This window comes from Oncorhynchus mykiss, chromosome 10 (assembly GCF_013265735.2).
Source record: "Oncorhynchus mykiss isolate Arlee chromosome 10, USDA_OmykA_1.1, whole genome shotgun sequence".
NCBI lineage: Eukaryota > Metazoa > Chordata > Actinopteri > Salmoniformes > Salmonidae > Oncorhynchus > Oncorhynchus mykiss.
The window spans coordinates 34,298,604-34,322,787 of NC_048574.1; the positions used below are offsets into that span (position 1 = coordinate 34,298,604).

A 24,184-nucleotide genomic window follows, 5' to 3' on the forward strand; every position below is an offset into this window, starting at 1 on the left:
ATTAGGTAGTTGTTGTGGAATTGTTAGATATTACTGCACTGTCAGAACTAGAAGCACAAGCATTTCGCTACACTCGCATTTACATCTGCTAACCATGTGCATGTGACCAATAAAATGTGATTTGATTTGATATAGTAATTAATGTAGTGTTTTTGCAGATTTTAGTGTACTAGTAGTAGTATTGTAGTATTTACTGTAGTGTTTGTGCAAACGGTAGTATACTGTAGTATTTACTGTAGTGTTTTTGCTGACATTACTGTAGTATTTACTATAGTGTTTTGGTTTTATTATCTTTGACATAGAAGTGGAGGCTTTTTCCTTCAGGAAATCTACTCGGGTATACTAAAAGAGCAAATTTGCTTTAACCTGTAGGTAGGACTGAGGTCTGAAAGGATAGTTCAGAGCTTCTGCTCTTTTCTATAACCTTTAGGGAACACAATATACGACATATACTTGGCATGTAGGTTTCTCACTTATGGGTGGCATATATTGGGAAATGGAGAGGGGAATGGGCAGGGTACATGCAAATTAAATACTTTAGTTTTTACTATAGTTAAAAAAGTCTAGTGCTTTTGCGGACTGTAGTGTTTCTGCGAACATTACCGTGTTATTTACAAAAGTGTTTTTTTGTGGATAATACTGTAGTATTTACTATAGTATTCTATAGTATATTACAACATTCAATAGTAAGTACTACACATGATCGAGGGATACTACAGTTTACTATAGAATTCCCACTCCCAGCCCCACTCACCTCTGGTCATGGAATTCCTTAACAGTGAGCACGCCTATTTCATCAAGTGAGAGCTACCTCCTGGGATTCCAAGCTCAGTAGTGCTCTGTGTGAATGAGGAGTGGAAACTGAACGCAACACTACACCATAGCTCTATGACAGGATTGGACACAGAGAACACCCCTACACCACAGCTCCATCTACAGAGTAAGTGAACAACTGTACTGTTCTGTACTACTGCTTTTAACTGTGATCCACTAACTCTAGTAGTGAGGAGACAGACACTGTTATCTCATAGTGTGCAGTGTGTAGAGCGTATGTGTGAAAGGAAAGGTTGCTGTTTGGAGCATGTGTTTGGTTGAACTGTCCTTCTGGCATTTAGGGCATGCGCCTAACAATTAACACCAGGGGCTTAGTAATACCTCATCTTAAAGGTATTGCTTTTGTGCGTATGTATTTGAGGAGTCTGAAATGAAGGTTGTTATTTCCATGACCCGTAATTCCAATCCCGCTGTTATGCTATGCTGCTATGCTGCTATCGTGGTTCAGAATTTGTTTTTGATGACATTCCACATCTGATTGGTAGTTATCTCCCGCTCATCTTATCTCTGCTGACAGCAGATGCAACAACTCCTGTGTTGCACAAACATACACAACTCCCTACAAAACACTATATATGGCAGCATAAGTGCATTGGCCCTTTGTTACTGCTTTTACTGTCGGAACACAATGTCAGGGTTCCCCAACTGAGTCAAAAGTTTGGACACATCTATTCATTCAAGGGTTTTTCTTTATTTTACTATTTTCCCACATTGTAGAATAATAGTGAAGACATCAAAACTATGAAATAACACACATGTAGTAACCAAAAAAAGTGTTAAACAAATCTAAATATATTTTATATTTGAGATTCTTCAAAGTACCCACCCATTGCCTTGATGACAGCTTTGCACACTCTTGGCATTCTCTCAACCACTTTTTTGGTTACTACATGATTCCATGTGTTATTTCATCGTTTTGATGTCTTCACTATTATTCTACAATGTAGAAAATAGTAAAATAAAGAAAACCCCTTGATTGATTATGTGTGTACAAACTTCCGACTGGTACTGTATATGTTTTTTTTGTGTGTGTGAAATGTTCATTGGTGGACATTAAAAAAACACCAGGAAATCAGCTCCAAGTGATTTTAATTTACGAAATCTGTTCCCAAGTATTCCCACTCATAACACAATGTGATCGTATACAAATGTAAGCAAGGTTTGAAATGATCATGTTTTAGTCAAACATTATATATGTTTGGGCTTCTTGCAGCCAGTTTACAAATTATATGTAATTATTGACCCGTGGCTAAATCTAGTTGATGATACCATGCATCTGACTTGCCTAGTTAAATGAAAGTCACACATCTGGAAATGCTTCTCCATAGTGTTATTCAGTGGCCAGTGCTATGCAACCTCTGCTCTTTGTGGTCTGCAGGTCAGATCTTTCTTTTTTTGTACTGCCTTGTTTGGTCTGATCTTGTGTGTAATATGCACAGTAATTTACCCAACTGTTACAATTCAGAGGGAAGCATGGGCTTGGGAGTCTTGAGGGGAGGAGTCATTGACTTTCAAATTGACTATCTATCTACTACTGCATCTATCTATCTGTCTGTCTGTCCCCCTCCTCTCTCTTTTTATTTTTCTTTCTCTCTCACTCCCCCTCTCTTTCTCAGCATTGCGCAATTTGTGGGGGAGAATGGACAACCACACTACATCCCACATTCCAGGAATCTCCCCTGGACAGGAAAACTAAACTAGCAGAGTCAGTCCAAGGGGGATTTACCCCTTAATAGTATTCTGTACCATACACACACATACTGTATTTCAATATGATTCAATATGTTGGAGTGGGGATTTGCTTAGAGTCAAGGCTATCAAAATGGTGTGTTAATTTTATCTCACACATGTACAACCACACACACACAAACATACACATACACACATTGTAATATGAGTGAGTGAGAGTTACTTGGGAGTCAAGGTTATCTTAATATCTGTAATTCAGAGATATTTCTCTCCTACACAGACAACCACATGCAACTCATGCGCACATGATGTAGAAAACTGGTGCAAATTAAAATCCTGTATCTGTAGTCCTGGACGATCTCCAGCTGTTTCTGTTAAAGACCATGGAGCTGCAGACATATGCACTTTGACAGGGCATAAAACTCCCCATTTCAAGTCATATAACACGCCTGCCTGGGTATACAGGAAATCTGACCACGCAGAGGGAAACACAGCTCTTTTTCCCATTCTAATGTAAATGCAGATAATTTCTCTTCAATCTGAATACTAACACAAAGCATCGTGTCTCAATATGATTTAAATGAATAGCACATCTGCATTAAACAACAGCAGTAGATACATAACACCAGCAGAGATTAAAGTAAGCAGGAGTTCAAAGTATAGAGATACAAAGTGAGTATAAAGATTGAGGATACACAGTAACCAGAGTACAAGGAATATAGTCTGACTGGAATTCTTGTGTAATTTCTATAGTATTTTAACGAAGGCCACCGGAATTCGCACATTGTTTGTTGACTAGCGTAAACAGTGTAGTACGCTGATTTACCATGAAATAATCAAGTTGTATTTTATTTGGATGAACAGATTGTGCAGCTGGTCAGTGCTGGGGTGCACTAAATGGCTTCCCAAAAACTCTCTCTCAGCATGCCTCCCACATCCTCACATACAGCAACTCATTTGCATAACATTGTGTGATAAGGTGAGAGACTTTCAAAAATATTTTTTTCTAGTCCCTGGGTCGGATCAGTGAGTTGGGCAAGTGTGACAGACAGGTATCAACAACGGTGGATAAATTAAGATATCCTACTCAGGCCGTCAACCATTAGAAAGAATTGTCCGTTTCGGTCTGCTTAACGACCGTTCAACAGGTGCATGTTCATTAATTGTTTATGGTTCAGTGAACAAGCATGTGTTTAAACCCTTTACAATGAAGATCTGTGAAGTCATTTGGATTTTTATGAATGATCTTTGAAAGACGGGGTCCTGAAAAAGGGACGTTTCTTTTAATTGCTGAGTTTATTACCTGTGAGGTTATAGTCCTGCCGTCCGTGTCCATATTTCTGTTACTATTCCATTTAACCCATACACTTAAATGAGGAATATTCTGATTATTCATGGATACAGGGATACTCATGAGCGGGATATTAAAAGTACATGTAAAGAGCTCATCCCGAATAAGACCTTATGTGGGATATGAGCTACAATCCAGACTGCTGTGCTCACGTTAACATGGTCAATGTCCAGTGGGGAAATGTCAGACCTTATTCATACAGTATGTTCATACTTTAGATGTAGTTATATGTAGGCACCGAATGCAACAGGTCCTTACAGTGAAATTCTTACTTACGAGCCCCTAAGCAATAATGCAGTTTAAAAACAAATATGACTAAGAACAAGAAATAAAAGTAACAAGTAATTAAAGAGCAGCAGTAAAATAACAATAGCGAGACTATATACAGGGGGGTACAGAGTCAATGTGCAGGTTTACAGTTTAGTTGAAGTAATATGTAGGTGGAGTTATTAAGGGGGTGACTCTTCCATAGGCACCAATGCATTAGCAGCTGGGTCTGGTCTGCTTAGTTTATTGGCAGTATATGAACCCGAAAAAAATAGTGTGATGTGATGTCTTGCTTCCTCTTCCGTCTCTGCAGATATGACAGCCAACGACTTCCAGCTGAACTCTGATTCACAGAGGTCGACGCCTCCCTCAAGATGCAGGGGCCCCTTCAACAGCATCAAGGTAGGCTCAAAAGTTACATGTATCATTTTCACCTGCAACTAGCTCCAAATGTCAATTCAATACCAGAAGTAGCATCGGAATAGAAATCCATGAGAGTAACATACTTTTTAGAAAGCCACGTGATTCTGCTAATTAGCATTTTACCGTCTGGCTGTTGCTGTTGTGTACAACTTCCTAAATGATTGGTTCTCGTTTGCGAGGTTGACAATAGCAAAAACATTAACAAGACAAAACCTCTTCACATCCTTGCTGCAACTGATGGTATTTGGATTATGAAAAGGTAAAAAGCAGTACTAGGCAATTTTAGGTGTTTCTAAGCAGGGTCTTTCAAAAAAACACCAAGAAATCTAATATATGTCTTAAATATTACATACTGCTCCTGTCTATCACCTCATCTACCTGTCTCATCTCACATCATTACTCCTAACTCTCAGTGAGTGGCCATGTTAGAGAGCATCAAATCTGCAAAAATGTGTGGGTAAATTGTGACTGACTGACTGATTGATCTACAAACAATAATGAGTAGCTATTTAGGTTGCAAGCTGATTTGAGGATGGTCTGTAATGTCGAATAAGCCCAAGTAATGTATCGGTCTGAATTATGGGTTGTGTTGTCACAGAACTGAGACAATACTAGGAAGTGAGGTCAAATCTGTGTCTACAGATTGCGGTTCAGGAATCCAGACATGATGACCTCATGGGGTAAGAGGAGCATGCTAGCATGCTAACATTAAGGAAATGAACCTACCTTAATTGGCAGGATATGTTTTGGGACTGGAGAAGAAAAAAATATTCGGAGAGGAAAGGGAGTGAATCTTCCTTATTTTACGATCTGTAATTTAGTTTATTTCTTACTGTAGTGAAAACATTGATGTTTTGGCATCCTGTACTGTTATTTTCCTCTATAGTCCCAGGTGGGGTTGTGTTTCCTGGTGTTTTTAGCACATCCTTGTGTTGTTTCCAGATTTAGAAACACATAAACATGTCCTCGGAATGGGGTATGCATGGGAAAGCTTCTAGACACTTATGAAACCGATTAACTAGCCTGCTAATATTGTTGCACTCGCTAAGTGTAGGGGTCTTAGGCCTAGTTAACTGGTCTGTAACCGGATTTAAGATGTGCATCTAAACTCAGCAAGAAAATAAACGTCCCTTTTTCAGGACCTTGTCTTTCAAAGATAATTAGTAAAAATCCAAATAACTTCACAGATCTTCATTGTAAAGGGTTTAAACACTGTTTCCCATGCTTTTTAAATGAATCATAAACAATTAATGAACATGCACCTGTGGAACATTCGTTAAAACACTAATAGCTTAGACGGTAGGCAATTACGGTCACAGTTATGAAAACTTAGGACACTAAAGAGGCTTTTCTACTGAAGCTGAAAAACACCAAAAGAAAGATGCCCAGGGTCCCTGCTCATCTGCGTGAACATGCCTTAGGCATGCTGCAAGGAGGCATGAGGACTGCAGATGTGGCCAGGGCAATACATTGCAATGTCCATACTGTGAGACGCCTAAGACAGCGCTACAGGGAGACAGGAAGGACAGCTGATCGACCTCGCAGTGGCAGACCTTGTGCACCAACACCTGCACAGAGTCGGTACATCCGAACATCACACCTTCGGGACAGGTACAGGATGGCACCTGGAACACACAATCCCTCCATCAGTGCTCCGACTGTCTGCAATAGACTGAGAGAGGCTGGACTGAGGGCTTGTAGGCCTGCTGTAAAACCGGTCCTCACCAGACATCACCGGCAACAACGTTGCCTATGGGCACAAACCCAGTGGGCACAAACCCACTGGACCAGACAGGACTGGCAAAAAGTGCTCTTCACTGACGAGTCACGGTTTTGTCTCACGAGGGGTGATGGTCGGATTCGCGTTAATCGTTGAAGGAATGAGCGTTACACTGAGGCCTGTACTCTGGAGCGGGATCGATTTGGAGGTGGAGGGTCCATCATGGTCTGGGGCGGTGTGTCACAGCATCATCGGACTGAGCTTGTTGTCATTGGAGGCAATCTCAACGCTGTACGTTACAGGGAAGACATCCTCCTCCCTCATGTGGTACCCTTCCTGCGGGCTCATCCTGACATGACCCTCCAGCATGACAATGCCACCAGCCATACTGCTTGTTCTGTGTGTGATTTCCTGCAAGACAGGAATGTCAGTGTTCTGCCATGGCCAGCAAAGAACACGGATCTCAATTCCATTGAGCACGTCTGGGACCTGTTGGATCGGAGGGTGAGGGCTAGGGCCATTCGCCCCAGAAATGTCCGGGAACTTGCAGGTGCCTTGATGGAAGAGTGGGGTAACATATCACAGCAAGAACTGGCTAATCTGGTGCAGTCCATAAGGAGATGATGCAATTTAGTACTTAATGCAGCTGGTGGCCACACCAGATACTGACTGTTACTTTTGATTTTGAACCCCCCTTTGTTCAGGGACACATTATTCAATTTCTGTTGGTCACATGTCTGTGGAACTTGTTCAGTTTATGTCTCAGTTGTTAAATCTTGTTATGTTCATACAAATATTTACATATGTTAAGTTTGCTGAAAATAAACACAGTTGACAGTGAGAGGATGTTTCTTTTTGAGAAATCAGTTTATGTGCGTAGTTGTTGAATGTACATGTGCCCAGGGGGACAGCAACCTTACCTTGGTCCAGGGCCAGCTCTGCCTCTCTTGACCTCTTGGTTGGGCAGTCCAAACAGATTGTCGATTTGCGCAGATGTTGACAATAAATACAAAAAGAAAACAAACGGCATGCCCAAAGTAAAGAAACAAAACCAAACTAAAGGCCTCATGGCCACCAAACCAACCAGCAGCCTCACGACTCCAAGCTGGTACTCTGACATTAACCTGTATTGGCAGCACATGTGCTTACAAATAGCCTAGTGGTTAGAGCACTGCGCCAGTAAACAAAAGGTTGCTGGATAGAATCCCCGACCCGACAAGGTAAAAATCTGTTATTCTGAGCAAGGCAGTTAACTCCCTGGGCGCTGAAGATTTGGATTTTGATTAAGGCAGACACCCGCACCTCTGATTCAGAAAAGTTCCGAAAGGTACAGAACAGCAGGCAGGCTCAGGGTAGGTAGAGTTCAGTAATCCAGGGTCAGGGTCAGGGCAGGCAGAATGGTCAAAGCCAGGAAACCAGGAACTAGAGCCAGCCAGGAGCATGGAAAAGACGTTGATATGCTTGACTAAAGAAAACGAACTGGCAACAGGCTAACAGAGAACACAGGTATAAGTACACTGGGGATATTGAGGATGATGGGCGACTCCTGGATGGGGGTGGAGTCAAACACAAAGACAGGTGAATCAGATCAGGTCTGACACCTACTCATTCAAGGGTTTTTATTTATTTGTACTATTTTCTACATTGTAGAATAATAGTGAAGACATCAAAACTATACAATAACACATGTGGAATCATGTAGTAACCAAAAAAGTGTTAAACAAATCAAAATATATTTTAGATTTTTTACAGTAGCCACCCTTTGCCTTGATGATAGCTTTGCACACTCTTTGTAAAAAATCTCAAATCTAAAATGTATTTTGATTTGTTTAACACTTTTTTGGTTACTACATGATCCCATGTGTTATTTCATAGTTGTGATGTCTTCACTATTATTCTACAATGTAGAAAATAGTAAAAAATAAAGAAAAACCCTTGAAAGAATAGCTGTGTCCAAACCTTTGACTGGTACTGTATGTAACAGATTTTGCTCTGGTTGTGAAAATCCTCATAAAGTTACTCATAGGCCTCCAGACCCTCTTGACTACTGCAGCAATATGTTTTGTTGCATTACATACTTTCTTTGCAAACTTCTTAGGGATAGGGGGCAGTATTTTCACGTCCGGATGAAAAGTGTGCCCAAAGTAAACTGCCTGCTACTCAGGCCCAGAAGCTAGGATATGCACATTATTAGTAGACTTGGATAGAAACCCCTCTGAAGTTTATAAAACTGTTTGAATAATGTCTGTGAGTATAACAGAACTGATTTGTCAGGCGAAACCCCGAGCACAATCCATCCAGGGAAGAAAATAAATTGAGGTCAATCTGTTTTCCATTATTTTTCTATGGTAAGCCCTTTTTAATAGGAATCTGGTTGCAGTTCCTATGGCTTCCACTAGATGGCAACAGTCTCAGACATTGATTGATGTTTTTCTTTTGAGAAATGAAGGAGTAGCCCTGTTCTTTCCATGTGTCACTCCAGGTGGACTCTAGTCGTTTGGTGCGCACAACTTGGAATGCGCTTCACTTTGTTTTCGTCCGGTATTGAACACAGTTTATCCCGTCTTAAATTTGATCGATTATTTACGTTTTACGATACCTAAGTTTGGATTAGGAACGTTGTTTGAAATGTTTGGACCAAGTTTACAGGTAACTTATTAGATACTTTATAGTCGTGTTGGGCGAGTTGGAACTGGTGTATTTTCTGAATCGAACGCGCCAAATAAATGGGCATTTTGGGGATATAAGAAGGAATTTATCAAACAAAAGGACCATTTGTGATGTTTCTGGGACATTTTGGAGAGCCAACAGAAGATGATCTTCAAAGATAAGGCATGAATTCTATCGTTATATCTGAGTTTTGAGTCGCACCTGGCTGGTTGAAATATGATTTTCATGTGTTTGTATGCGGGGTGCTGTCCTCAGATAATCGCATGGTCTGCTTTCGCTGTAAAGCCTTTTTGAAATCTGACACTGAGGCTCGGTTAACAAGAAGTTAAGCTTTATTTTGATGTATTATATATTAATGTTTTGTGAATTTCTATAATGAATATTTCTGTTTTTGAATTTGGCGCGCTGCAATTTCACTGGATGTTGTCAAATCAATCCTGTTACCGGGATCTGAGCGGGAAGGGATCACTACAAAGTTTTAAAGGTGTCAAATGTGCAGCTAGACCCGTGTGGAACAAGAAGTTCTCCTGAATATTTAAATCAGACTTTTGAGCTCTCTGTAGTTAATTGATCAGATCATATTATTAACTACTTAGAGTAAGCTGGGAACAATATGTTTTATACACTTCATGTATATACAGTCTGTCTGCATAATGATGAAACCATAAACAAAGGATCTACCATGGTTTTCAAACTCTCTCTCCCTTCCCTCTCTGTCCTCTCTCTCCTGTCTCTCCTCTAGTTATTTGTGCTGTGCCATGGCATGCTCCAGCTGGCCCAGCTGTTGGTGTCTGGATATCTGAAGAGCTCCATCTCCACCATAGAGAGACGCTATGGCTTCTCTAGCCAGAAGTCTGGCATCTTGGCATCCTTCAATGAGGTAAGCCTAAACCTAACCCTATCCCACCACTCTTTTGGGCTGATCAAGATAACAGGAAGATTGACTGATAATTTCCAGATCCATATAGGTTCAGATTATTATTTTTATTTATATATGAAAACAATTGTATACTTTAAATGTTTACATGTGAGAGTGGGCACATGAGTGTGTTAATGGTTGTGTTTGTGTGAGTGTGTTGAGCTCATGATTCTCTGTGTGTGTGTGTGTTTATGTGTGTGTGTAGGTGGGGAACATAGTCCTGATAGTGTTTGTTAGTTTCTTTGGTAGCCGTGTCCACAGACCACGGTTCATTGGTGGAGGGGCACTGTTGGTCAGTCTGGCTGCTCTGATAATGGCCATGTCTCATTTCATCAGTGGCCCCTACCAGTACACAGACCACATCAGTGGTAAGTCACATACACACACACACACACATTCATACATACATACATATATTTCTTTGAATCTCAAAACAAAAATAGTAGTTATCACCTAACTCTTAACTCCTTCCTACCTCTACCTGTGTTCCTTAGAATCCAAGGATGACGACTCTGGCCTCTGCCAATTAGAGAGCTCTTTCCAATCACCCTTGTCCAATCATAGCTGCACTCAGCAGGAGAGTCACTCCCAGCAGGGAGTATTCCCACTCCTGCTCCTAGGACAGCTACTCCTGGGAATCGGCGGTGTTCCCATCCAACCCTTCGGAATCTCCTACATTGATGACTATGCCAGCAAGAGGAACTCTCCTCTCTACCTCGGTATGAGCACTGGGAGTGACTGGGAAACAGGGAATTCTTGGAATACAGGAAATACACATTCTGATGCAGGTCTTTTGGGTTTTTAACTAGGAATCAATAGTATCACTGTTGGTTTTTTTAAATGGAGAGTTGCACCATCTCTAATGTTCCCGCAATTTTGGGCTCCACTGAGAATACTTGCAGGGACATTAGAAGGAGTTAGATTCGGAATTTCACACATAACCTTGGTGCAGGATGTGGACAAATAGTAATGAAACTAAAGTGAATGTTTTGTATCCACTCATTGTTTTGCTGGTCTCAAGGCTGTGTCATGTGTGTAATCTTTTTGATAAAATGATACTTGAGATCAGCAAACAATGGGCAGTTTTTCATTTTCCTTTCATCAACTTCGAAGTATGATCTGGGGGAGAAACCAAACGATAAGTATTATTTTCCATGCCACTGTATTGATCCCACAACTGGGGTGACATGTCTGACTGTGGTTCCCCCTGCAGGCATCCTCCTGGCTGTCACGTCTATTGGTCCTGCTTTTGGCTTTATGATGGGCTCCTTCATGTTGCGCTTTTATGTCGACATCGACAAGATGTCCAAAGGTGAGCACATACACAAAATGCATCACACTGTGACACTTTCTGTAAGTACTACAGTGCCTTCAGAAAGTACTCACACCCCTTGACTTTATCCCACATGTTGTTGTGTTATTGCCTGAATTTAAAATGGATTCAATTGAGATTTGAGATATGATACCCCATAATGTCACAGTGGAACTCTGCTTGAAATTAATTCAAATTGAAAAGCTGAAATGTCTTGTCAATAGGTATTCAACCACTTTGATACAGTATGACTGAAACGAGCTGCAAAAAAACACTCAAACTGTACAGTTTTCTCTCCGTCTCTTCATTCAAAGACTCAATCATGGACACTCTTACTGACAGTTGTGGCTGATTCACGTGATGTATTATTGTCTCTAACTTCTTACCCTTTGTGCTGTTGTCTGTGCCCAATAATGTTTGAACCATGTTTTGTGCTGCTATCATGTTGCGCTGCTGCCATGCTGTTTTGCTACCATGTTGTTGTCATGTTGTGTTGCTACCATGCTGTGTTGTCATGTGTTGCTGCCATCCTATGTTGTTGTCTAAGGTCTCTCTTTATGTAGTGTTGTGGTGTCTCTCTTGCCGAATAAGAATTTGTTCTTAACTGACTTGCTTCATTAAATAAAGGTTAAATAAAAATGTTAAATAAGGGATATAGCAAGCTTAAATAAGTTCAGGAGTAAAAATATGCTTTACAAGTCACAAAATAAATTGCATGGACTCACTCTATACATGTATATATGCAATAATATGCAATAATAGTGTTTTTTTAGAATGATTTTTGAATGACTACCTCATCTCTGTACCCCAAACATACAATTATTTGTAAGTTCCCTTAGTTGAGCAGAGAATTTCAAACACAGATTCAACCACAAAGACCAGCGAGGTTTACCAATGCCTCGTGAAGAAGGGCACCTATTGGTAGAAGGGCCCCTATTGGTAAAAAAATCACACATTGAATATCCCTTAGAGCATGGTGAAGTTATTAATTACACTTTGGATGACGTATTGATACAGCCAGTCACTACAAAGATACAGACATCCTTCCTAACTCAGTTGCCGGAGAGGAAGGAAACCGCTCATGGATTTCACCATGAGGCCAATGGTGACTTTAAAACAGTTTAATGGCTCTGATAGGAAAAAACTGAGGATGGATCAACAACATTGTAGTTACTCCACAATACTAACCCAAATGACAGAGTGAAAAGAAGGAAGCCTGTACAGAATAAAAAATATTCCAATGCATGTTTTGGAATGCAAAATTTGGAATATTTTGTACGGGTTTCCTTCTTTTCAATCTGTGGTTTCGTTAGTATTGCAGAGTAACTGCAATGTATGAGGTATACAGAGGTGAGGTAGTCAGTCATTCAAAAATAATGTTAAACACTACAATTGCACACAGAGTGAGTCCAAGCTACTTATTAACTTGTTAAGTATATGTTTAACCCTCAACTTTTTTAGGCTTTCCATAACAAAGGGGTTGAAAACTTATTGACTCAAGACATGTAAGCTTTTCATTTTTAATGAATTTGTAAACATTTCTAAAAAAACATAATTCCACTTTGACATTATGGGGTATTGGGTGTCGGCTGTAACACAACAAAATTAGGAAAAAGCAGAGGTTTGTGAATATTTTCTAAAGGAACTGTATTTACCTTTAAATACGATAATTTCCGTTCTCAGAGCTTTTATACCTCCCAGGAAAACCTCACTACAACTTAAAAACAGCTTAAGTTCTCAGAATGTTTAAAAAACATTCCGTTTTACCGGTCAGGAGTCTTAGGGCTTCGTTCCCGGAACCAAAACACACGTTCCCACAACATCCAAGGAACCAAATGTGCCAGGTCTCTTACTTATTCACTCACTGACTGACTCTCTCTCTTTTTCTCTCTCTCTTTTTCTCTCTCTCTTTTTCTCTCTCTCTTTTTCTCTCTCTCTCTCTCTCTCTCTCTCTCTCTCTCTCTCTCTCTCTCTCACACTTTACTCAGTACTTTGTTGAAGCACCTTTGGCAGCGATTACAGCCTTTAGTCTTCTTGGCTATGATGCTACAAGCTTGGCACACCTGTATTTGGGGTATTGCTCCCATTCTTCTCTGCAGATCCTCTCAAGCTCTGCCAGGTTGGATGGGGAGCGTTGCTGCAGCTATTTTCAGGTCTGGCGGGGTCACTCAAGGACATTCAGAGACTTGTCCCGAAGTCACTCCTGTGTTGTCTTGGCTGTGTGCTTAGGGTCGTTGTCCTATTTGAAGGTGAACCTTCGCCCCAGTCATAAGGACCTGAGCAGTCTGGAGCAGGTTTTCATCAAGAACTTTTCCAATCCACCTCCTTCTGTGTGAACCACAGCTTTCCCTGCAATGCTTCAGACACCTCAGAAACTGGATTTACCCCAGTCATGGTCATGGACCATTGTCCTGTCTTTCCAGTTTCATGTAATTGATCTCGTCCTTCCAGTTTGATGCATCTCATTTATCAAGGTGTGAGAGCATCGTTAGTGATTGGGGACATGTTCAAACTGTTCAAACGCCTGCTGAAGTATGTAAGTGTGTGTGCGTGTGTGTGTGTGTGCCGTGTGTGGGGGTATGTTGGTGCATATCTATAGTTATTTACTTCTGTAGAAAAGTGCATGATATCAGATGAATTTCTGTGATAGAAATTAGCTTCTTCCCTTTTTGGAGGAAAATATGTTCTTAACTGGAATCTCGGTCTCTCTGAACAGCTGGTATGAGCTCATTTACTCAGTCTTTCACTTTAGTCATTCAGAATGAATGTGGAGCTTCTCACAGTGAAAAAGAAAATGACTTCTTCCTGGAAGCTGCTGTCAGTTAGAAAGAGATTCAATGTTCTGTTGAAAAATGCCAAGGGAAAAAAATCTACTTTCTTTCCTAATATCAACATTTTTTCAAAAGGTTATAACGTTTTAAACCAGGAAGTGTTCTCAAATCAAAGTCTATTTGACACGTACGCCGAATACAAAAGTGAAATGCTTACTTACAGGCTCTAACCAATAGTGCGGAGAAAAGAGAGGAAAAAAGTGTGTGTGTGTGTGTGTGTGTGTGTGTGTGTGTGTGTGTGTGTGTGTGTGTGTGTAGGTAAGTAAGTAAGTAAAGAAATAAAACAACAGTAAAAAGACATTTGAAAATAAGAGTAGCAAGGCTATACACAGACACCGGTTAATCAGGCTTATTGAGGTAGTATGTACATGTAGGTATCGTTATAGTGACTATGTAAATACAGTGGGGCAAAAAAGTATTTAGTCAGCCACCAATTGTGCAAGTTCTCCCACTTAAAAATATGAGAGAGGCCTGTAATTTTCATCATAGGTACACTTCAACTATGACAGACAAAATGAGAAAAAAAAAATCCAGAAAATCACATTGTAGGATTTTTTATTGATTTATTTGCAAATTATGGTGGAAAATAAGTATTTGGTCAATAACTTTGTTATATACCCTTTGTTGGCAATGACAGAGGTCAAACGTTTTCTGTAAGTCTTCACAAGGTTTTCACACACTGTTGCTGGTATTTTGGCCCATTCCTCCAAGCAGATCTCCTCTAGAGCAGTGATGTTTTGGGGACTTTCAACTGCTGGCTAACCGGGCTATCTGCATTGTGTCCCACCACCCACCACCCCCTCTTTTTATGCTACTGCTACTCTCTGTTCATCATACAGTGGGGCAAAAAAGTATTTAGTCAGCCACCAATTGTGCAAGTTCTCCCACTTAAAAAGATGAGAGAGGCCTGTAATTTTCATCTTAGGTACACTTCAACTATGACAGACCAGGACCTTGAAATGCTTCTTACGAAGCCACTCATTTGTTGCCAGGGTGGTGTGTTTGGGATCATTGTCATGCTAAAAGACCCAGCCACGTTTCATCTTCAATGCCCTTGCTGATGGAAGGAGGTTTTCACTCAAAATCTCACGATACATGGCCCCATTCATTCTTTCCTTTACACAAATCAGTCGTCCTGGTCCCTTTGCAGAAAAACAGCCCCAAAGCATGATGTTTCCACCCCCATGCTTCACAGTAGGTATGGTGTTCTTTGGATGCAACTCACCATTCTTTGTCCTCCAAACACAACGAGTTGAGTTTTTACCATAAAGTTATATTTTGGTTTCATCTGACCATATGACATTCTCCCAATCTTCTTCTGGATCATCCAAATGCTCTCTAGCAAACTTCAGACGGGCCTGGACATGTACTGGCTTAAGCAGGGGGACACGTCTGGCACTGCAGGATTTGAGTCCCTGGCGGCGTAGTGTGTTACTGATGGTAGGCTTTGTTACTTTGGTCCCAGCTCTCTGCAGGTCATTCAGTAGGTCCCCCCGTGTGGTTCTGGGATTTTTGCTCACCGTTCTTGTGATAATTTTGACCCCAAGGAGTGAGCTCTTGCGTGGAGCCCCAGATCGAGGGAGATTATTAGTGGTCTTGTATGTCTTCCATTTCCTAATAATTGCTCTCACAGTTGATTTCTTCAAACCAAGCTGCTTACCTATTGCAGATTCAGTCTTCCCAGCCTGGTGCAGGTCTACAATTTTGTTTCTGGTGTCCTTTGACAGCTCTTTGGTCTTGGCCATAGTGGAGTTTGGAGTGTGACTGTTTGAGGTTGTGGACAGGTGTCTTTTATACTGATAACAAGTTCAAACAGGTGCCATTAATACAGGTAACGAGTGGAGGACAGAGGAGCCTCTTAAAGAAGAAGTTACAGGTCTGTGAGAGCCAGAAACCTTGCTAGTTTGTAGGTGACCGAATACTTATTTTCCACCATAATTTGCAAATAAATTCATAAAAAATCCTACAATGTGATTTTCTGGATGTTTTTTCTCTCATTTTGTCTGTCATTGTTGAAGTGTACCTATGATGGAAATTACAGGCCTCTCTCATCTTTTTAAGTGGGAGAACTTGCACAATTGGTGGCTGACTAAATACTTTCTTGCCCCACTGTAGGTGTTCCTTTTGTCCAGGTGGGAAAGGGCAGTGTGGAGTGCAATAGAGATTGCATCATCTGTGGATCTGTTTGGGCGGTATGCAAATTGGAGTGGGTCTAAGGTTTCTGGGATAATGGTGTTGATGTGAGCCATTACCAGCCTTTCAAAGCACTTCATGGCTACGGACGTGAGTGCCATGGGTCTGTAGTTATTTAGGCAGGTTGCCTTTGTGTTCTTGGGCACAGGGACTATTGTGGTCTGCTTGAAGCATGTTGGTATTACAGACTCAATCAGGGACGTGTTGAAAATGTCAGTGAAGACACCTGCCAGTTGGTCAGCACATGCCCGGAGCACACGTCCTGGTAATCCATCTGGCTCCGCAGCCTTGTGAATGTCTTACTCACTTACTTACTTACTCACTTACTTACCTTTCTCAGGGTGCACTTCAATACATACAGTACCTTTGATTGCATTGGTTATTTAATTGAATAGTTGATTGAATATTGTTATTTTATTATTTTTGAATACTTTACTTTGCTACTAATACAGTAACATGTCTTTCTCCTAACTGCAGATCAGATAGGTCTGGAGCGAAAAGACCCTCGCTGGGTGGGAGCCTGGTGGCTAGGCTTCTTGGTGGCAGCCTCCTTCCTCTTCCTCACCTCCCTGCCCTACCTCTTCTTCCCCCGGCAGATGCCCAAAGAGGTGTAGTATGGGATACAAGCTGACACATTGTCACATGTCTTATTAAGCATGAACTAACATTTTTTAATGAAAGTTGAACAATCTTTTCATATAGAAAAACTTTGGTTCAGAGAAAGAGTGATGCGGTTTGACCTTGTTGAATAAGGTCCTGGCTGATATCTATCATTCTGTAAGGGAATATTACAAAAGAGGTTGAGTCTTTGTTTCATGTTTCTCTCATCAGTCATCTGGCACAAAGAAGAATCATTGTGCCAGGTCTTGCTCAATAGCATAGCATAGCCGCACACACACACAAACACACACACAGTCTTTTGAACGCTGGCCAAGGCTTTAAAAGCTCTGAAGCTTGGCGTATAACTTGAGTGCACTGCAGTGTTTCATACACTTTTAAATGTTACCATTTCGCAATCAGAGATCTTGTAGGCAAAACTCTCTCTTTCCCACATCATGTTCCCTAGACCTGACAAAGGCTATTAGAGAGTTAATGCAATATTGACAGGATTACGTGTTTGCTGTGCCGTGATCAAACTCTAATCTGTTGTAATACAGGTACAGAGCATAATTGCGGTGTGCTCCTTTCTCTCCCCTGGTTAGGAAACTGGAAGTGATGCCACAGAGCCCAGAGCAGAAGAGGAAAAGAAACCACTGCCAGACCCCGTCCAGGAACTCACCCTCACACAGTTTCTCAAAAGTGAGGCACTTTTATAAAAACCACATCCGTCTGTTTTCTTTCCATTTCTCTTCACTGTGTCTACGGGTGATTACAGGGCATTAAGGGTGACAGACACTGATATACATACTGATAGTATATAAAACGTAGAAGTGGTCACATTGTGTCCTCTCTCTTCCTCTATTGTTGCGACCCCCGTGGTAAATATTGTCTTAAGCAGTGAGGTCATTAGCCATTAGCCCCCCTCTCCCTCCCTCCCCCTTTTTCTCCCAGGTTTCCCCTGTATCGTCCTGCGGACGCTGCGGAACCCCATCTACCTGTTGGTGGTGCTGGCACAGGTCCACCTGGCAGCGATGGTAGCCGGCCTCGCCACCTTTATGGCCAAGTTCATAGAACGCCAATTCACCCAGACTGCCTCCTTCTCCAACATGATGATCGGTGAGAGACATTATTCGTTATCTCTGTGAAACATCTTGATTTAGATTAAGGTTAGGGTTTGTCTAATAAAGAAAAAATAGAACCAATGGACCAAGTTAAAATTCCACTCAATGGAGAGTTATTACTTTAAAATCAAATCTGCAAAACTCGAGCATTTGGCATGTGTATTTGACTCAGATCTGATAGGAATAAGAAAATGGGTAATATCACATCATATACATACTTAATACTAGCTGAGATGAATAATAGATAATGCTCCAACTCTCCAGGGGTCTATGAATAGCACAGAGAGCATGGAATTTTACCACAGAAACAGAAGCTATTGAGCAACTGGAGGTGATCATTCCAGAAGACAAAGACTCCCTTGTATGTGAGAGCACAGGCAATCAAAACCCTGCCGCCCACTACTGTTTATAGCAGGGTCACATATGGATGGGATTTACTTTATTTCCCTTTACCCCAGTGTTTTAGTTCTTTGGCAGGGTGCAGAATCTCCCGTGTCAGCACCTGAAGCTGCCAATATCAACATTTTACATGACTACAAAATAAGGCCAACTATTATTAGGAGGGGGTTAACAGAGCTAGGCTGAGGGGAACCACCCCGCCTATGTAAGGGGAAGCACAAGGTTCTTTTTCAAAGGCAGGCAGCCCAGAGCTCATGTCTCCGGAACCATGTTGTCTTCTGAGATCTATCTTCTGAGATGTGCAGGGTGACTGCAAAAAACACGACCTGGAACGTGTTCACAACTTAAATCGGAGTGACTGTTATGCTTTCTTAATAGACAAATTAGGCACATTTGGGCAGTCTTGATACGACATTTTGTTACAGAAATGCAATGGTTCATTGGATCAATCTAAAACGATCCTCGTACACTGATGCCATCTAGTGGCCAAAATCTATATTACACCTGAGCTGGACTAATACATTATGGCCTTTCTCTTGCACTTCAAAGATGATGGTTAAAAAAAAAGACAAAAGAATGGTTGGTTTTTTCTTTGTATTATCTTTTACCCGATCTGTTATGTTATATTATCCTACATTCCTTTCACATTTCCACAAACTACAAAGCGTTTCCTTTCAAATGGTACCAATAATATGCATATCCTTGCTTCAGGGCCTGAGCTACAGGCAGTTAGATTTGGGTGTGTCATTTTAGACAAAAATTGAAAAAAAGGATCCTCAAAATTTAAAAAAAAGGATCCTTAACCTCTGTGTGCCTGTAGGTGGGGTGAGCATCCCTCTAGCGGTGCTGGGCATCGTGCTAGGTGGGGCTCTGATGAGGAGGCTGAGTATTTCTACTAGAGGCTCCGCCCTCATGTGCACGGCAGCCATCTTGATGTGTATGCTCACCGCTCTGCCTCTCCTCCTCCTCGGCTGCTCCACACAGAGTGTCACTGGCGTCTACCCCACCACGTAGGTTACCATCACCTATCCTTAAAACAGCACTGAAGCCTTAAGTTGCCATTGTGTACTCCACCAGGTACCATTCCTCTTTCTTCTTCCTCTGTTCTCAGACAGAATGGTTCCTTGGGGTGTAGCGCTGGGTGCTCCTGTCCGACCGAGACTTTTAACCCAGTGTGTGGCTCAGACGGGGTGGAGTTCATATCACCCTGTCATGCAGGTTGCATGACCAAAGTACAGGACAACAACACCATCAAAGTCCTGGTAAACCACTACACCTGCCTGTTCATGAATAGGCTGAATCCTAACTTTCCCAATCAGGCCAATCATATTGAGGTTAAAGAGAACACAGTGAGAAAACTAAATCACATAACATGCAGAAACCAAAGATTATGAGTTTCCAGGATATAGACATAGATATAGACAGCTCTAAAGGGGCCTCACTTCTGCTTTACTGTCAGATGTCTACTCAATGGAAAACAGGGTTTACAGCCAGACCCAGTATTATTTAGACTGAAAACTCACACACACACTGCACCCCCATACAAAGCTCAGGAGAAGAATATTCCCTTTCCTTGAAGCCAGAGACTATCAAGCCAGTTTCTTGATAATGTACTTTTATTTTGTGAGATGAGTGATTCTCATTCACACCTACTATGCCAACAGCTACTGCCAGATGCAATGGTGATTGGCTGGTGGTTAATGTCATGTGACTCTTTCTCTGACAGAACTACACAAACTGTGGCTGTATCAACGGGTCCCATGCGTTGCCGGGGACATGCGGTAGCAACTGTGAACACCTCCTCTTGCCCTTTATGGTTCTCTCTGCCCTCACCTGCTTCATTGCATCCTTCTCACAGACGCCATCATACATGATGATACTGAGGTACAGCACACACACACACACACACACACACACACATTTGAACACACACTAATCACCTACCTACAAAGTTAGAGAGAGAGTCATGTGCAGTCGTGTCCCCATGGTAAAGCCTGAGGTATCTGAGTTCTCTCACGCTCTCCCTTAGTTATTATTGCAGGGACACAGACACTAGTTCTATTGCTTAGCCCTGAGGCAGTAGTTGCCACTGTATCATAACATTATCATCCGTCATGATGGCTCAGTTGGTTCTAACACATTCCTCCTTCGTTACAGCATGTTTGAGCCTGCACACACACACACACACACACACACACATACGCACATGCACACGCACACGCACACGCACACACACACACACAAACCATACACACGTCAGCACTGTGTGTGTCTGTTGGTTGGTCTATGATCAGCATGACTGGGCCTGTGGGGATGATAGCAAACATAATAAGAGAATAAAGAACAGAGCTTTCTGCTTCCTCACTGGGTAACACTTAGACAGTCCGCTAAAGATGACTCATTTATCAGTCAGCAACTGCACATGCAACAACAAAGGTTTAAAGATAAATTAGATGGGGGTAGTTTTTGCATGTTGATATTTAAGCAATGAAGTGTGTGTGTGTGTGTGTGTGTGTGTGTGTGTGTGTGTGTGTGTGTGTGTGTGTGTGTGTGTGTGTGTGTGTGTGTGTGTGTGTGTGTGTGTGTGTGTGTGTGTGTGTGTGTGTGTGTGTGTGTGTGTGTGTGTGTGTAGGATGTGTGTATGATACGTCTGACATAATTTACTGCATCCGTTCAGCTGTTCTGTTTCACGCTGAGCTAAACGCAAACTCCCTCCAGCTGGTCAGTAACTTCTTCACGCCAGAACTGGTTACTGTGACTGATGTTGACCCGCTCCCATCCTTTCCCTCTTCATCCCCTTTACCCTCTCCTTCACTTTTTCCATCTCTCTCGCTCTCTCCCTCTCTCTACCCTGCAGGTCAGTGAGAACAGAGGATAAGTCTTTTGCTGTGGGAGTTCAGTACATGCTCTTCAGAATGCTGGGTGAGTTATATCAACATTTCACAGACAGCCACACTATCACATCTTTGTCCGGGATTCAAAGAAATGTAGATAAACGACCAATGCACAGTGATTCACTTTCACCGTTATCAACCTTTCTGCTTGACATCCACGGTTTGAACAGCAAACGTCTTGGAAAAAATGCCTTTTCAAAAATCCATCCCCGAAATTCCTCTCTGGCTGTCCTGTTAGGTGACGTGAAGCAGGATTATGTAAACTCAGAAAACACATCTCTAGAGGGATAATGACACATATCAACACTGCCACTCAAGAAGAATCATCTCACAGCCTCTCAGCCAATTGTGTATGTGTGTGCACGTGCGTACGTGCATGCATGTCTGTGTGTGCGTGTTCACGTGGATGTGTATTTGTAATTGGTGTATGTGTGTCTCCAGCATTCCTGCCAGCCCCAGTCCTGTATGGCATTGCCATAGACACCACCTGTATCCTCTGGGGGAAGAAGTGTGGGAGGAACACATCATGTCACTACTACAACATGGACCTCTTCAGACAGAGGCAAGCAACAGCAGATATACCCTCCCCCTGCCCAATGACTCATGCCTCCATATCAGCCATTTAAGCCATACTTAGAGTTTGCACTTTTGGGACCATTCCATTGCACTTTTGGGACCATTTTACCAGGCAAACTAAATCAAGCGCAGCTCCATTTTTTTAAGTATTTGCCATACGGTATGTATTAAATGCAGGTCTGTTATAGAGAATACAGAATATCTTGGATGTATGATATTTACAGTTTCCATCTCTTTAATGGCCAGGTTCCTGGGACTGCAGGTGTTGTTTGTTTGCGGAGCGTTCATCTGCTTCCTGCTCTCTCTCCTCATCCTGAGACATAGGGCAGGACAACAAGGCCAGCAGGCGGAACAGAGATACACTGTGGTGAACGGAGTAAAGAGTCCCGACAACAACACCGCCTCCAAAGAACTGCAGAGGATGCCAGCATGAGAGAGGACTGAGAAAGATAATTGAACTGAATTACAAGCTGGGTAGACAGAGAAGAAAAATGTATCAATCTAATTCTCTAGAGAATCATGATGAAGACTACAGAGATGAGAAGTGCTCCGTGGGCATCTTTCTCAGGGAGAGTCCATCTCTTACTTTGTGTCCTCTATTTTGTCCATGGGAGGAACTGTTTCTCTCTCTCCTCCCGTTGGCCAATGAGGAGTGTTTAAATATCTCTACACTATTACTGCTCCCAAATTGCCAGTGCTGTATCTGAGCCATGGTAACATAGCGTGTCATTCTCTGGAACCAGTCTGAGGGCTCCCCTTTCCACTGATACAAGGTCAAATCTTTTTCCATCTCTCTTATGCTTAAGGTTAGGACACGGGGAGGGTAAGCTGTAAACTGATCCTAGATCTCTAGACATTTTTTATAGTAGAATTTTATTGTCACATCCACCGATTAGGTGCAGTGAAATGTGTTGTTTTACAGGGTCAGCCATATTAGTAAGCCGTCCCTGGAGCAGATTCAGGTGCCTTTCTAAAGGGCACATTGACAGAATTTTCACCTTGTCGACTCAAGCCACCAGACCAAAGACAGCATTAGAAAACCAAACTCCCACTAAGCCAATACTCTTCAGGTGTTGGTTGTTTTTAGAAAACATGTATATACCATATATTTTTCTTTGTTTTTTAAAATGTTTTTTGGGCCTTTGTAAACAATATAAAATAGTGAATTTATACTTTCAAAGAAAAGGATCATTATAGATTCAGTAAGCAAGCGCCTTACATTTATACAACTCGAATACGATATAATGGTTTGAATCTTATCATGTGAAACAATGTAAATATTTTTACGTACAGTTTACAGTATTCTTACAATTCTTGTCAGTGGGATTTTTATTTGATGGACATTTATGCACAATGCATCTTTTTCTCCATTGCTCTTGTCATGTAATGAGTTATGGTAGGCAAGCATAGATGTGGTAACGCAGATGTTCCATTAACCAGATTGATGCACATTCAACAAATCTGATCTAACAAAGTGGATATTTGTCAAATCTGTCATGATTTTTGTCTTGTAACAGACCCACAATGTGGTTACTTATGTCCGATTTTGATATATTTGGCTGTTTTCGTTGCAAATCTTTTCAGGTTTAGATGAAGTGACTGCTAAATGCTAACTGCTATTTGTATAAGCTGGTTAGCATACAGAAATCGTTGATGGTAGTCAAAGTCGTTTACAACTGTAATGCATTTGATTGGTGCCAATGAAGATATGAACATGTGTTGGGGTTGACATCCATACCAGCATTATACTCTGATTTTGACCTCAACAGTGTGTAATACACATATAAACAATAGCCTAAATGTAGGATCATTTTGCTGTGGGGCAATGAGGAGACTCGAGATCTTTCCCCCACGCGTTTCCATGGTAATTACATTGTTTTGGTTGAGGTCAATTGACCTCTTTATCGCGTCTATTGTGAGTTTAAAGTTCCTTTCCAAACAGGGAAGAAATCATGCATGTTATAAACTAATGTGAACCCTTGTGACATGGAAGAGGGTATTTTTTCTCTCAGAGAGGAGTTAGAGGGAGTTAAAGGTGGAGGGAGGATGTTGTGATAACTGAACCATGATTTTCTAACTGCCATCATGAGTGATGACACACCAGGTTAATAAACTCTATCAGCAGACAGACATGTTCAGGCCTCATACTTTGTGTAAATGAGTCATGCCAGGAGAGCAACCGTCTCTTGCTGATGTACTGTGTAGAGTTGCTCAACTGGGACCTGCCCAGACCTACCTAAGATTTTGTGATATGCACCTTAATCTCACAATATCTGACTTAACACCAGAGAATTCTGCCATGTCCTGCAGAGGCAAGGAGCAAAGAGGCCCAATTCATGTCATACCAGAGACAGACATCCTGCTTGAATTATCTGTGTGTGTTTG

General features: G+C 41.6%; 1 protein-coding gene across 5 annotated transcripts; it reads left to right on the top strand.

The window, feature by feature from the left end:
• Nucleotides 1-789: 789 nt before the first annotated feature.
• Nucleotides 790-23,929, top strand: LOC110533694 (solute carrier organic anion transporter family member 2B1). Of its 5 annotated transcripts, XM_036990099.1 has the most exons (17): nt 841-940; nt 2,451-2,539; nt 3,388-3,502; nt 4,455-4,543; nt 9,697-9,834; nt 10,079-10,241; nt 10,368-10,592; nt 11,087-11,185; nt 16,687-16,817; nt 17,412-17,508; nt 17,761-17,925; nt 19,150-19,339; nt 19,441-19,591; nt 20,056-20,213; nt 21,187-21,251; nt 21,665-21,785; nt 22,046-23,929. In XM_036990099.1, the coding sequence occupies exons 4-17, from the start codon at nt 4,457-4,459 to the stop codon at nt 22,230-22,232; spliced, it is 1,977 nt and encodes a 658-aa protein (XP_036845994.1). In that variant the 5' UTR covers nt 841-940; nt 2,451-2,539; nt 3,388-3,502; nt 4,455-4,456; the 3' UTR covers nt 22,233-23,929. The 5 variants fall into 5 exon arrangements, with proteins under 5 accessions (XP_021473824.2, XP_021473825.2, XP_021473826.1 ...); XM_021618150.2 differs by lacking the exon at nt 2,451-2,539 and having other exon boundaries at nt 826-940; XM_021618149.2 differs by lacking the exons at nt 2,451-2,539; nt 3,388-3,502 and having other exon boundaries at nt 790-940.
• The last annotated feature ends 255 nt before the right edge of the window (nt 23,930-24,184 follow it).